This window comes from Entelurus aequoreus, linkage group LG18 (assembly GCF_033978785.1).
Source record: "Entelurus aequoreus isolate RoL-2023_Sb linkage group LG18, RoL_Eaeq_v1.1, whole genome shotgun sequence".
Classification (NCBI taxonomy): Eukaryota; Metazoa; Chordata; class Actinopteri; order Syngnathiformes; family Syngnathidae; genus Entelurus; species Entelurus aequoreus.
Window position 1 is genome coordinate 20,099,644 of NC_084748.1, and position 16,560 is coordinate 20,116,203.

Below are 16,560 nucleotides of genomic sequence, written 5' to 3' on the forward strand. Positions count from 1 at the left end.
TAGTAGGCTATTATAGCTAATACAGACACTTACGTCATGTGTTGCCTTCATTATAAGAATGTTATATACGGCTTTTCTTTTTTTGCGGCTCCAGGCAGATTAGTTTTTGTATTTTTGGTCCAATATGGCTTTTTCAATGTTTTGGGTTTCCGACCCCTGATCTAACTCAACAGTTCCACAAGGTTTTTAACCAAAGCGGGCATAAACTACGTACAATGTGTTGGAACATAAACAAAAGTTTCTGATCGACAACCGTAAAATACGCGGAACGACTGCAACTTGTGGATGACAAAGCAGAGAGCGAATGATAAGAAAGACGTCACAACAAGGCCCACGTGTCTGAATTGCTCAATGCGAGTTGTGTATGAACCGGTTCAATCAGATGACGAGGCTTATTCCAAATTGAGAGCCTTCGTTATCAACCCCAGGGAGTGTTGCCACACTTACTTTCAGAAAGTAATTTGATTAATGAGTACTTTTTACTTCTACAAACAATATGTGCTTTATGTACTTTGTCATTCATTCACTCACTATTTTCAGTATGTTCATGGTTTTAATGTTTACCTAAAACAACAATATTACAAACTTTATTTGTACTTAAATACACTTGGACAGTTTAAGATGTTTCTTATTTCAGACTATGCAAATTTATTTTACAATTTCAAGTTATTCTTATTCTTTGGTATCAATATGCTATAAGTCTGTTTTGTACATTGTATCATTGAATGAATGAATAATTACACCTATTAATGACAGTAAACGTTCCTCTCTGTTCCTATTTTAACTACTACAAACTATCTTCAGTATCTACCAACGTGTATGAATTTACATCAGAAAGGACTTTAAAAGTGTAATAAAGAAGGAAAAAAGTTACTGTAGAAGTAAGCTTTTCTTTTCTTGTAAACATTGTCCTGTTATTAAACACTACACACATTCATTTTACCAACAATAGTATATGTAATATTTTTTCAACACTAGTTTTAACAAACAGTATTTTTATAAATACTGCAAATAATACTACATATAACACAAATATGATTAAAGATTAAAGATACCAATGATTATCACACACACACTAGATGTGGTGAAATTTGTCCTCTGCATTTGACCCATCCCCTTGGGGAGCAGTGGGCAGCAGCGGCGCCGTGCCCGGGAATCATTTTGGTGACTTAACCCCCAACTCCAACCCGTGTTGCTGAGTGCCAAGCAGGGAGGTTATGGGTCCCATTTTTATAGTCTTTATTTCCTAATTAGTTTTTTCGCTACTTCATATATTAAAAAAAAAAGGTCACACTATAATTATTTAAACAACTAGATGTTATTTGAATATTCATTTACAAAATTAATGTGCATTGTAACCAAGCTATGTTATTTTTTAGACTAAAATATAATTTTAATGGTTTATTAAACTAGCAGTATATTTAGCTATCTTGAAACACTTTTGTGTATGTTGTCCTACCATTACTTATCTAAACTTAATCAGAGCTCCCTTTAAAAGCATAACCGGCGAGGTAGGGATATCTTCATTTTTACACTTTAAAGTTTTAAACTACAAAACAAATCTTCTTCAAAGCCGCATACATATATTTTACTAGCATAAAAATAGATGTCATTGAAAAGCATTAACGAGCATCCCCAAAGAGATCCTCAACAGACGGCACCATCTGTTTCCGCTTCGTAAGAAGTATATTGCCGAAGGATGCCGCGCTATCATCATGGTGGATAAACTTTTTATCAACGGTCAACTTTACCGCTATCCGGAAGCCACGCCGTGGCTGTATTAACATCTGAAGCACAGTAAATGCTGTAAAAAAAATGTCATTATGCTTCATTCCCTCTTTCTTTTTAAATTGCTTTCTCTAATACACCAACGTAAACACCAACCGCTCTCTCTTTCGGAGAAGCATTAACTGTTTATTGTTTTTCTTTCTTGTTTTCCTTTTATCTCACTTATTTCATTTCCTGTTTATTTAATGTTTTTTGTTTTTCCCTTTCTATTTCTCCACCTTCCCCTTGTCGTCATCAGCATTTACCATAATTAATTTACACACACTCACAATTATCTACTAATACATGCACAACTATAAACATTTACTACCTTTGCACACATAAATACTGTATATGCATGATAGGCTTACATTTAGATACATATATATAAATATATATATATATATATATATATATATATATATATATATATATATATATATATATATATATATATATATATATATATATATATATATACATATACTTACACATAAAGTATACACATATACCCATACACTTAGCCACAATCTAGTTTATTATGTCCACTATACAGCGTGTCACATTGAATGTGCATGGAGTCGGTCCAGGGACAAACATTTTTGAATTCTTAATAATTTGAAGAACATGCAAGCAGACATTGCTTTATTACAAGAGACTCACCTCTCCAAGTCCGATACCTCAAAACTGCAATCACCACAATACCCACACGCATACCCACAACTCCAAACAGAGAGGCGTAGCCGTTCTCATTATTAGAAAGGTTAATTTTACACTCCATAACTCCATTACTGACATAGAGGGCAGATACATAATTCTTAATATTTCTGTTGACGGGATAAACCTTTGTATTGCCAACATTTATGGTCCAAATGTTGACGACCCCTCCTTTTTCCACACGTTCTTCTCTTCACTCTCCACTCACTCAAACTTGTCCTTGATTCTAGGAGAGGACCTTAACTTAGAATTTACTCCAAATATAGATTGGTCCAGCGTGACTTGGAGTCACCGTGAGTCTCAATCAGTGGGAATACTTAAGCAATATATGAACGATTACGGTCTTTGCGATGCCTGGGGTTCTTATCACCGCACTCTTGGGGAATACACTTATTTTTCTCCAATTCACCACTCGTTCTCTCGCATTGACTACTTTTTAACAAGTAGCTCAATTTTATCTGACCTCACAAAAATTCACATCCACCCTATCATCATCAGTGACAATGCACCTATCTCACTCTCCCTCACTAACACAACTGTCACTGTCCCTACAAAACAATGGAGACTTAATACATCATTACTAAAGGACCCAGACTTTCTCAACTATTTTGAGAAAGAATGGACAGATTTGTTTAGATTTTAAGGACCAACCAGAAACCGCAGAGTGCATTCTCTGGGAGACCGCGAAAGTAGTTATATGAGGGAAAATTATTTCTTATTCATCATACAAGCAAAAAAAGGAATGTTTATTAGAGCAGGAAATTGAAAATGAAATCAAACCATTAGAAATAGCATATGCTAAAAGCATATGCTAAATCACAAAACAAATACATTTTGAACAATTAGACAAAACCCATATTAGACTTAAGAGAAAAAATTGATAAGAAAACTCGATGCTGCAGAGGTTACGCTTGGGGGAGTTTGAGCATGACAATGAACCAAGAAAATATTTGGCTGACCCAATTAAACTAAATAAAGAAAAAAGCTGTATACCATTGATTAAGGATTCAGCTGGGAACATTACGCACATTCCTGAGGAAATGAATTCCATCTGTATAGACTTTTACAGAAACTTATATACACCCCAGATTGACCCATCTCTTACAGATATTGAGACATTTCTTAATAATATAGACTTACCAAAATTAAATACAAAGCAGGTATCAAATTTAGATCTCGCTATTTCAGTAACTGAAATTCATGATGCTCCTCAACAGCACCAAGGCCACATGGGTTCCCTGTGGAGTTCTACAAAACATTCTGGTCACTGCTGACTCCAATATTTACAAAAATAGATTTAGAGATTAAAGGAAACTCATCTTCCTCCAAATATGAACTCCACTATAATCAGTCTCTTGCTAAAATCACTTGGGTGAAGTGAAGGGCGGCGCTTTCTACCGATCACCACCCGGTGGTGAATTGACTCAGAGGGTGGGGGAAGATGCCGCTCAGACCTGGTTGGCCCAAACACATTGTGAGGGTCTCCTGGGAACGTCTAGCAGGGTCTCCTATCAGAAAAAGTTTCAATTCCCACCTCCGGAAGACCCTTGAACATGTCACGAATAAGGCGCAGGACATGAGTCCGAGTGGGCCATGAGTCCGAGTGGGCCATGCTTCGTACCTATATTGTCGAGGCGGCCGATCGGAGTTGTGGCCGCAATGTGAGGTGTCTGTCATGGCGGTAATCCCAGAACCCGTCAAGTTATAATGATGCCGTCAAGCTGAAGGAATTCTATCGGGTCCTTTTGGCTCATGGGACCACAGAGGCAGCGAACAGGTACCGACAGGCCAAGTGGGGCACAGCTTTGGGGGTCGCAGAGGCACAAATTCGGACATGGGAGGAGTTCGGCGAAGCCATAAAAACAACTTCTAAATGGCTTCGAGGCGATTTTGGACCACCATCTGCTGCCCTTAGGAGGAGGAAGCAGTGCACAGTCAACACCGTGTTAGGTGGAGATGGTGTGCTGCTGACCTCGACCCAGGGCGTTGTGGAACGGTAGAGGGAATACTTCGAAGACCACCTCAATTTCATCTATAGGTCTTCCTATGAGGAAGCAGTGTCTGGGTAATCTGTGGTGGGCTCTCCTATTTCTGAAGCTGAGGTTGCACAGGTAGTTAAAAAGCTCCTTGGTTGTAGGGCCCCGGGGGTGGATGAGATCCGCCCGGAGTTCCTTAAGGCTCTGGATGCTGTGGGGTTGTTGTGGTCGACAGGACTCTGCAGTATTGTGTGTACATCGGGGGCGGTGCCTCTGGATTGGCAGACGGGTGGGGGTTCCTCACTGTAAAAAGGGAAACAGGAACTCCTCAGCTTTCCCGGTAAAGTCTATTCAGGGGTACTGGAAAGGAGGCTACGCCGGATAGTCGAACCTCGAATTCGGGAGAAGCAGTGCAGTTTTCGTCCTGGTCGTGGAACTGTGGACTAGCTCTATACTCGGCAGGGTTTGAGGGTGCATGGGAGTTTGGCCAACCAATCTACGTGTGCTCTATGGACTTTGAGAAGGCCTGCGACCGTGGGGAGTACTGAGAGAGTATGTATCCCTGTATGATCGGTGTCAGAGCTTGGTCCGCATTGCCGGCAGTAAGTCGGAGCCATTTCTAGTGAGAGTTGGACTCCACCAGGGCTGCCTTTTGTCACCGCTTCTGTTTATACACTTTTATGGACATCATTTCTAAAACATCTAAAGTTACGAGATTATTCTGCTCTAGTTGGTCCTCTAGTAGGGCCAACCTATCCATGAGAACGGGGCACGAAGAGCAGGGAGCTATACTCACTTTGTTTCTTTCACCGAGTTGAGTTCTTGCTGTGTTCGGAGAAGGGGCCGCAACTTAGAGAAGTCCGGTGAGACAGAGAGTGGGTAGTTTGCAAGTTTGATAAGACTACTTAATAAGCTTGGGAAGGAATAAAGAAAGCTGTGTTTGTTGTTTGTAAGAAAGATAATACTTAGCTTTTTTCGCGGCTCCTAAAGGCCTACTGAAAATACATTTTCTTATTTAAACGGGGATAGCAGGTCCATTCTATGTGTCATACTTGATCATTTCGCGATATTGCCATATTTTTGCTGAAAGGATTTAGTAGAGAACATCAACGATAAAGTTCGCAACTTTTGGTCGCTGATAAAAAAAGTCTTGCCTGTATCGGAAGTAGCGTGACGTCACAGGTTGTGGAGCGCCTCACATCTGCACATTGTTTACAATCATGGCCACCAGCAGCGAGAGGGATTTGGATCGAGAAAGCGACGATTACCCCATTAATTTGAGCGAGGATGAAAGATTTGTGGGTGAGGAAAGTGAGAGTGAAGGATTAGAGGGCAGTGGAAGCGATTCAGATAGGGAAGATGCTGTGAGAGGCGGGTGGGACCTGATATTCAGCTGGGAATGACTAAAACAGTAAATAAACACAAGACATATATATACTCTATTAGCCACAACACAACCAGGCTTATATTTAATATGCCACAAATTAATCCACATAACAAACACCTCCCCCCTCCCATCCATACAACCCACCAATACAACTCAAACACCTGCACAACACACTCAATCCCACAGCCCAAATTACCGTTCACCTCCGTAAAGTTCATACAGCACATATATTTCCCCAAAGTTACGTACGTGACATGCACATAGCGGCACGCACGTACGGGCAAGCGATCAAATGTTTGGAAGCCAAAGCTGTACTCACGGTAGCGCGTCTGCTATCCAACACAAAGTCCTCCTGGTTGTGTTGCTGCAGCCAGCCGCTAATACACCGATCCCACCTACAGCTTTCTTCTTTGCTGTCTTCATTGTTCATTAAACAAATTGCAAAAGATTCACCAACACAGATGTCCAGAATACTTTGGAATTTTGCGATGAAAACAGACGACTTAATAGCTGGCCACAATGGTGTACCAATATGTCTGCTACAATCCGTGACGTCACGCGCAAACGTCATCATACCAAGACGTTTTCAGCAGAATATTCCGCGGGAAATTTAAAGTTGCACTTTACTAATCTAACCCGGCCGTATTGGCATGTGTTGCAATGTTAAGATTTCATCATTGATATATAAACTATCAGACTGCATGGTCGGTAGTAGTGGGTTTCAGTAGGCCTTTAAAAGTGGATGCATGTATATGTGTGTGTGTGAGAAAAATAGATTTAAAAGCAAATTAGAGATTGAGAACCTAATAATAATCACCTAAACCTGTGATAGTAAAATGTTGCATGCAATAATTATCTCTATGCATTGGACAACTTACCGGTGCTCAGCTATGCAATGTTGTTGCAGGTGGAACTATGAGTGTGATCCTGGACCTTTCTTACATCTACTCCATCATCATCTCCTCATTGGTGGCCATTGTCTACACGCTCCTGGGGGGGCTCTACTCTGTGGCTTACACGGATGTCATCCAGCTCACCCTCATATTTGTCAGCCTGGTATGTAGCATCTATTCACACACAGTTAATTTTCTCAACATTCTGATGATTATGAGTTAATGTACAGAAAAATCACTCACTACCAGTGTTGGTCATCTTACCTTAGAGTGATTAGTTGTAGTTAAAAAATTCTTCTGCCAAAAAGTAACCGAGTTAGTAAATGTGCATCATCTGAGTTAGTAACACAGTTTCCTCATTGTCAGAGTATTTAGTACTCAGCAAAGTAACTGACATTATTTTAAATTTTGTTATTTAATACGCTATTACGCTCAATAACATCTTTAACATCAAATATGTTTATATTATCTGAACGAAGAATGAAAACTACAGTATTTTAGAACATTTGGCATTTATCTGAACTCAATAGATTGCAGTGTGCCATATGATATGGATCATCAAAATGGGTCAGAGGGCTGGTACATCTATTTTTAGGAACACTAATACAAAACCTCACAATAATGTTTGAATGCTAATAACGTTATGACAGACCGCCTTAAAAAACGGAATGGAATTTGAAACTTTTTTACTGAATAAAACACCCAGAATGTACATGAAAATACAGAATGTGGGATTTACAATATTAACTATGAATGATAAAACACTGAATATTGACACGTCACACCCCCCCTCGGGCGACATATTTTACAATCAAGCGAAACGCAACAAAAATGCAACAAACACAGCGAAATATGAACGCGAAGGGTAAAAAAAAAACCCACCATCTGATATATCTGACATATCACTAAGTTTTAGAACTTTGTTGTAATCTCCTTCCACGTCTGTCCCTGACCCGCATTTCAGGCAGACACTCTGTGGAAACGCACCCCACCCACACTGCTTGATGCCTCGTCTGAGCTGCTGTGACTTACATTAGCACAGTAACTAATTAGATTACCATAGTAACTAGTATATCATGTAAAAGCGCAGATTCCAACCATTGAAATACTTTATATAGTTCAAGACTTACGATCATTTGAAAACATCACTGCACATCATAATGGCGGCTACAGTTTTGATTTTAAAGACCTAAACAAATTATTTGGGAATGTCCGGCGGGCCAGATTGAAAAACTTAACGGGCCGCATGCGGCCCCCGGGCCTTTTCACCAGGTCTGATGTAAAATAACAACAATAAACATTGAAATGACAAAACTCAATACAGTACCAAAAATGTGAATCAAGGTTAAAACGACACAAAGGAACATTTATCCTTTAAATAGTGCAATCCTTTGCACCTGTAAACCAAAATACAGCCTGAAAGAACTTAAGGTAAAACTGTTCGAAAGTTTTGGGCAAATAAATTACATGCATTCAAGTAAAACATTTCATAACGTTCCTGAATGACAGTCTGACAATAAATGCATTTGTGGACAAAAATAGGGTATTTTCTTAAGCTAATTTTAATAATGCAAGCGAGTAATCACCTGTGATTAAACATGATTAATCTGAATTCCAAAATGTGATGAATCTGATTTTAAAAAATGGCTGCATTTGAGCTTGGGGTTGGGTTAGCAGCAGCAATAATTGTCGTGTTGACGTGTTGATGTGAGGTGTAATTCGAGTTGCTTGAGGCAGACGTGGATAAACGCTTTATTCCTGGACATTGCGTGCGCATTGCATAAACATTCTTGCCTTTAATTTCAATGAGCGAAAAGTAGTGCCAGTACTTGCAGTTTGAGAACGCTACCTTTAAATTTCCCTGGCTGTGGCTTGTCACAATTATCGGGGGTCTTGTTGTGTGTCAGTCAGAGCGTGCAGTGAGACAGCGTGAGTAGGGCATGATCCGCCCACCCAGTCAATCATCATCAGCGTATTTACAATGACATCATCATCTCTCTCCAGGCAGCTGATGTGTGGCCAAAAACAGAAACTGTGTGCTTAATTCAACCAAACTGTAGTAACAAGCCATTTCACATTCCAATAACGGCAACAGCATGTCAACGATGGAAACAGTAATTAGATTAGAACCAGAAATGGCGAGAACAACACGTAAAGACGCTTGGTTCCACCCACATTTTTTGTTCGTGAAGTCATTCTTCATCTAAATGAGAATATATGAACATCCTAGCAATAGGCATCCTAATGCCAGCAGACCTTGCACAGTAAGTAATGTTTTATTATGTTTGTTGGCTATCCCAAAGTCTGCAGTGAGTAGTAATCAGTAGTAATAAAAAGCGAACGTTGTGATGCGTTTTTAAAGGCGTTTCTGGGTGTTGTTGATAAATGGCTTTCACTTTGCTTAGTAGAGTTTTAACTTGCACTTACAGATGTAGTGACAAACTGTAGTTACTGACACTGTATGCTTAAAATTAGCAAAATACGTAAAGATTTAATGTCCTGTTACTACATTACATATATACTTACATCATGTATATGAACCCTTAATGGAGGTGTTTGGATGTTTTTTTAAGCACTTTATAAGCAGAATAGAGCAGTTCCCATAGGCTCTGTTGTAAGAGGAGTTTTGATCGCATTTATTTAATATTTTGAATGCATAAATAAAAATACATCCGCCGTCTTTTCTTAATGTTTGTGAATGATACGCAACATTACCCAAAAAGTGCAGTTCTCCTTTAAAAGTGCACAGAGAAATGTAAGTTTTGGAATGCTGTCGAGGTTGGTGCAACTTAGTGAATTTGTTGTCTGATCACATGATAGTTTGGGCTTTTGGATTAGGTTTGAGCAGGTATATATTTTTGTTACCATATTCGATCCAGTAGATTTGGCCAGTATCAAAACTGATGCCGATTATAATACTAGATCAGACCATCTCTAGTACATGCAGTTAAACGTGCTGATATCGTGAATGTTTTTATTAGGGTTGTCCCAATACCAATATTTTGATACCGGTACCAAAATGTATTTAGATACTTTTCGATAATTTTCTAAAAAAAAGTGGACCACAAAAAAATCGCATTATTGGCTTTACTTTAACAAAAAATCTTACAAGTACATTAAACATGTTTCTTATTACAATCCAAGAACAATTTGTGTCCTTGAATCAAACAGTGAACATACTAGACAACTTGTCTAAGCAAACAAAGGCTCCTAAATTGTCTGCTGACATATGCAATAACATATTGTGTCATTTCTCATTCTATTATTTTGCCAACATTATGAAGGACAAGCTGTAGAAAATGAATTATTAATCTATTTGTTCATTTACTGTTAATATCTGGTTATTTTCTGTATTAACATTTTCTATCTATGCTTGTGTTAAAATGTAATAAAGACATATTCTTCTGTTGTTTGGATACTTTACATTAGTTTTGGATGATACCACAAATGTGGTTATCGATCCGATACCAAGTAGTTACAGGATCATACATTGGTCATAATTTAAGTTCTCGTGTGTCCAGGGTCATATTTCCTGAGTTTATAAACATAATATGAATTTTTTTTAAAAGAAAAGTAAAATATCGATGTCATCATTATAGTATCGACTAGACTCTTGTACTTGGTATCATTAAAGTGGATGTCAGGTGTAGAGCCATCCATTTGTTTACATTCAAGTGCGCCAGGTTGTTAGCGGTGGCACCAGTGAGCTGTTGTACCCACCTTCAGTGTGTAGTGAAGCATGTTTAGCTATTCCTCGTCCTGCAGGGATGATACGCAAGAAACTTACTTTATTTGTCGCCATGGAGGCAAGGATTAGTGATTTAGAAGTAGAAAACACTGCGGATGGACGTTAGCCGCTAGCTAGCTAGCCATGTCTTAAGGCACCTCTTGCTGAGGGCGTTCAGTGTTGCCGAACATTGCTCCTCTGCTCGTAGAACCAGCAAAGTCACGAAGTGACGACGGTGCACCTTCATGCCCGTTAAAAAAAAAAGAGAAACTATACTTTTTAGAGGCGGTATAGTACCGATTATGATTAATTGGTATCGCAGTACTTTACTAGTACCGATACAACCCTAGTTTTTACTACTGTGGTGTATAATTAATGAATTATTATAAAATGTTATGTTGTTGCTGTATTGTTTGTACATGTAGTAAAAGCAGTTATTGCTATTATTGAAATATTTTTTTGTAGTTTTGTCGTTTGTTAATGACTTTATTATGACATCTATTGATCATTATCAGCTGACGGTGTGAAATTGACTTGAACGTATGAGTATTTTTTTCTGGAAATGTATGTGTCTGAATTGAATTTCACAGTTCAGGAAATTCTGTGATAGGTGTCATTAGGGATGTAAAGATAAACAGTATTATTGACAAACTGCTGTACAACTCAGTATCACCATTTTAAAATAAAGTTGTTGTAAAGCTAACTCCAATTCAGTAAACTCAAGGGTGGTGATACTGCTCATTTACTTAAAAAAAAATAGCTAGTATGCTAATGACTAGCTTAAATGCTAACACAAAAACGAGAGACATGAATGTCGTCCCAACTTAGTGACTTAAATCTTAGACTGGACAATGGCGGATTCGCACAAAGCTCTTAGAGATATCCTCTAACTTAATTAGCGACAAATACGTCACCAACTCTTCGATTTCCAAATTGCTCGTTTGGAGCAAGTATGAAGGGGTCGGAGGGGCGGGGACCTATACCTATACCATATCCTATACCATCACCTCATTGTAGGGCCAACACAGATAGACAGACAAGCATTCACACATTCACACACTACGGCTTATTTGGTGTTGCCAATCAGCCTGGGAGGAAGTCTGAGTACCCGGACAGAATTTGCAAACTGCACATCGAACGCAGGACTTTCTCGCTGTGAGGCACGAGCAACGATTACGCTACCGTACAAGGCAAGGCAAGATTGTTTTATAAATATCTCCGCAATGACCTATGAGGATACTTAATACACAAAAACAAGTGCCAACAGGTAAGAAAAGTTGGTTTTGCATAACAGCGCCCCTTTAAAAATGACATAACACTCTACTTATAAGCAGCTTCAATAAAATACTTTGTCATTCACAAACAAGGATGGGGCGAGGGTCACCACTATGTGAACAAATGCGTGAGCAAATTGTCGAACAGTTTACGAACCACATTTCTCAACGAGCTATTGCAAGGAAATTAGGGATTTCACCATCTACGATCCATAATATCATCAAAAGGTTCAGAGAATCTAGAGAAATCAATGCACATAAGCGGCAAGGCTGAAAACCACCATTGAATGCCCGTGACCTTCGATCCCTCATGCGGTACTGCATCAAAAAACGACATCAGTGTGTAAACGATACACCACATGGGCTCGTTGAGAAATGTTGTTCTTAAACTGTTAAGACAATTTGCTCACGCATTTGTTCGCAAAGTGGTGACCCTCACCCCATCCTTTTTTGTGAATGACTGAGCATTTCATGGAAGCTGCTTTTATACCCAATCATGGCACCCACCTGTTCCCAATTAGCCTGTTCACCTGTGGGCTCCAAATAAGTGTTTGATGAGCATTCCAAATTCCAAATGAGCTAATATTTGCAAAAAATAACAAAGTTTACCAATTCGAACATTAAATATCTTGTCTTTGCAGTCTATTCAATTGAATATAAGTTGTAAAGGATTTGCAAATGATTGTATTCTGTTTTTATTTACGATTTACACAACGTGCCAATTTCAGTGGTTTTGGGTTTTGTAGGTACGTTTATTTTTCTTTATGGATGCAGGGCAGGAACCTGATGGGAAATTGGCGTCTACTGAGAGGCCTGTTTTGTGTTTTTCTATTTCTGTTTAATAGATAAAATCAAATCAGCTAAGTGTTTTTGTGTTTGTGTACACAGTGGGTGTGTGTCCCTTTCCTATTGGCCACCCCGCACTCTTTGGACATTTCACTGACCGCCTACAATCAGGGCTTCCAGGCTCCTTGGATTGGCAAGGTGGAGTATAATGAAGCCGGCAAGTGGTTTGACGACTTCATGGTGCTGGTGAGTCGAAAGTGTTTCTAATTATATTTGTTGTCTTGCCGAACATTCAAACCTTGGATTTATTAGGAGCAGAGTAGTTTTCGACCTGGTCGTGGAACTGTGGACCAGCTCTATACTCTCAGCAGGGTCCTCAAGGGTGCATGGGAGTTTGCCTAACCAGTCTACATGTGTTTTGTGGAATTGGAGAAGATTTTCGACCGTCTCCCTCGGAAAGTCCTAGTGGAAGTGCTATCGTGCAAGTCCGGTGTTAGCTTGCCTGGAAAAGGATGTGCCATCTCTGGGTTGAGGACATGATCCTCCCCCAAGTGGAGGAGTTGAAGTACCTTGGGGTATTGTTCACAAGTGAGGGAAGAATGGATTGTAAAATAAACCGGCAGATCAGCATCTGCAGTAATGAGGATTCTTCATGGGTCTGGCGTGGTGAAGGAGCTGAGCCAAATGGCAAATCCCTCAATTTGCCGGTCAATCAACATTCTTTGCTTCACCTATGGACTTGAGTTTTGGGTTGTGACCAAAAGGACAAGATCACGGGTACAAGGTAGGAGGCAATGGGGAAGACCCAGGACATGTTGGAGAGACTTAAGTCTTTCAGCAAGCCTGGGAACGCCTTGGCATCCCTTGGGAGGAGCTGGACGAAGTAGCCGGGGATAAGGATGTCTGGGTTTATTGTTGAGACTGCTGCCCCTGTGAAAGTGGCAAAGAAAATCTTTAAAAACAACAACTGAACAGAGCGAAGCCACAACAAACAAAATAACTGAGCAAGCTGGTTAAGACAATGTTATCCAGGTAGTTTGAGGCACAAAATATAGGTACCCACAAATACGCAAAAACACAGAAGATGAATAAGTAACAAGGACTAGCTGGCTTTGGAAACATGCAGGTAACGAGGAGTTATAGAAACCGTAGCAAAAAACAACAAGACAGGGTAAATGGAGACTGGTAACAGCTGTGCACAGAACCCAAACATGGCAACTGCAACACAGACGTGGCACAAAGGGAAGGTATGACAAGTGTGGAAGAAGGATAGCCGCCCCCCCCCCCCCCCCCTCTTGAAGGACATGGTGCACCTGGTTCCTCTGGTTCACCTAGATTAAGCAAATGGAAGTTGCGAATGAGTGACAGGTCCAGGATACAGTAACGGGAGACCCAAAAAAACTCTTTCTTTGTCGAACAACTTTTAAAACACCCTTACCTTTTCCATTTGGAGTCCAAAATGGTCTTCAATGTGAAAATGGTCCTCACAGTGAGAACTGGCTGACCATGCATCAGGGGGAGAGGAGACAGAGACACCGCTAGAGGGAACTGGCTGACCAGGATAGATCGCATGTAAAAAATGTTGACCACTTGAACAGGAGATAGGTAGAGGCATTCTATGAAAGTCTGCCAACAGAAATACAGTTTTAACTTATATCTGCCTTGGCTGATGGGGAGAAGACGCAGTCGAACATGTAAATAAGAACGTCCACAAAACGGCGCATCCTGAAGAGCCAGTCAGAAAGGAGCTTGAAGATTGTCTGTAAGACAATCTATGTCACATTTCGACCAAAAGACCCATCATCACGTTATGTAGACCACAAGAAAATGTTTTAAATGTAGAAAAAAAATCATAATATGACCCTTTGAATTGAAACAGAACTTTAGTTATTTGGTCTGAAAAAGTACCATGATCCCAGTGGTCAAGTCACCAGCAAATTAAGTTAGGATTGTTCCGTCTTGTGCTGCCTCCTGTCATCTTAACGCTAAATTTGTTTCTACCAGGCTTGTGGTGGTTTGGCTTACCAAGCGTTCTACCAAAGGATACTGGCCGCCTCATCTTACACCCAGGCTCAAATGACCTGCTTTATTTCAGCTGCCTTTTGCCTGGTGCTGGGTGTCCCCTCTATATTGTTCGGAGCGGTTGCCGCGTCTACTGGTATACATTAAATGTTTTAACTTCAGTTCTGGAAGCAAGGTTTGACTTAAACGTGTTCTTATTTTTGGTTCTCTATAAAATAATTCCATAGACTGGAACGCAACAAGCTATGGACTACCAACTCCATATCAGCGTGGCGAGGCAGGTTCCATCCTCCCCATTGCCCTGCAGTACCTCACTCCCAACTATGTGTCCATCATTGGTATTGGAGCTGTAGCTGCTGCTGTCATGTCCTCCATGGACTCTGCCCTGCTGTCCGCTGCGTCGTTGTTCTCCTCCAACATCTACAAGAACATTCTCAGAAAGCAGGTGAAAACTTGAGCTAGAATGCACTTTCACACTAACATTTTTAAATGTTTCATAAAGTCCCTAAATGTACAAACATTAGGGACTTTATGACAAATAGCTTTTGGTCATTGTGTTTTCTTATGATCCCAAGACTATATAAACCACATTTTAAAGTTCTCTCTCACTCTTGTGTCAGGCATCAGACCGTGAGATGCAGTGGGTTATTCGTATCTCGGTGGTGGCTGTGGGTCTGGCTGGTACTGGCCTCACCTTCCTGGACAGCAGTGTTCTGGTCTTCTGGCTTGTGGGTGTGGACATGTCCTTCACCATCATGTTCCCTCAGCTGGTTTGCATCCTTTTCTTCAAGGTGTCCAATGGCTACGGTGCTAGTTTGGGCTTCTTAGTGGGAATCATTATGAGAGGTCTAAGTGGAGAGCCACTCATCGGCTTGCCACCTGTCATCTTCTACCCCGGCATCCGGAAAAATGCAGAGGGCACACTTACCCAATACTTCCCCTTCCGCACTACTATCATGGTCACCTCGCTGCTGTCCATCCTGCTGATCTCCTGGCTGATGAGTGTCATTTTTGACAAAGGCCTGTTGTCTGAGAAGTGGGATTTTTATAAGATCAAAAGCCAGCAGAACATCTCCGAAGACAAGAGGACCCGTGGAAACAAAGTAAAGGTATCCATGTTCAAGCAGCTACTGGACACCACCAGCGGCAGACGGGCCTAAGAAGTAAATAAATGGGTCCGGACAGGAGGCAGACATGCTCATCTGCCCAACAAGAGCACCCTAACATCAGTTAACTCCTAGAAAAAATAATGATCAAAGTCGTCAATGTCTTTGTATTTGAACTATCCATGAACACAAAATGTTATGTGACTGATTTAGAACACTGAAAAAATGATGAGCCTTGTTATAATCCGTATCACACAGACTTGGCTCAGCCATTTAAATTCCTTTCCATTTGGGAACGAAAGTGTTATCTTCTTGTTTCATGTTCCTGCTTTGGTCATGTTCCAGTTTTCCTTGCGTGAATAAATATTGGTGTATTTCTCAAGTTAGACACCCTGGTATCTTGTGTAAAACAGCACTAAAAGTCACAGCGATAGTCCAGTTAATCTAGGTAAAAAAGCCTGTAGCTCATTACTAAGCATATTTTAACACAGCTGCTGCAGGAAGAGGACAAAACTTAATTCCGTTCATTGACGACATCACAACTCTCATCAAGTCGTTTTCCAAGTATTGTATTCTTCAGCTGTCCTTCCTGTCAATTTGGTGCTGTCCTATCTAGCTTTTTTTTTTTGCTCCTGGACTCCCACTTGTTAAGAGGGACTTGTGTTTTGCCACATGAGGATCCAGCCTTTGAGTCTCCATTTTGCGTAAGTATTGATCCATGAAATTAAAGGAGTTTGTTAATGGAGATATGCACCAATTTGTAAAAATACAGGAATAAGAGAAATGAGAGGGTGGACAAAGGAGATTTTTAAGTTTTTAAAGTTGCTGATAAAAGAAAAAAAGAGAATTCAGCTGTATATTTTTTTGTGTTTTGATTAACCAGTTTGAGAATAATTTTAGACTAC

At 40.1% G+C, this 16,560-nt stretch overlaps 1 protein-coding gene across 3 annotated transcripts in view; it reads left to right on the forward strand.

Moving 5' to 3' along the window:
* LOC133633533 (high affinity choline transporter 1-like) overlaps positions 1-16,021 on the forward strand; it is a 36,296-nt gene extending 20,275 nt beyond the window's left edge. For all 3 annotated transcript variants that reach the window (XM_062026082.1, XM_062026081.1, XM_062026083.1), the window contains 5 exons: positions 6,755-6,903; positions 12,630-12,773; positions 14,532-14,685; positions 14,777-14,994; positions 15,170-16,021. In XM_062026082.1, coding sequence (XP_061882066.1) covers positions 6,755-6,903; positions 12,630-12,773; positions 14,532-14,685; positions 14,777-14,994; positions 15,170-15,709 — 1,205 coding nt within the window. In that variant the 3' untranslated portion in view covers positions 15,710-16,021. The remainder of the gene's footprint in view (positions 1-6,754; positions 6,904-12,629; positions 12,774-14,531; positions 14,686-14,776; positions 14,995-15,169) is intronic.
* Positions 16,022-16,560: the final 539 nt, after the last annotated feature.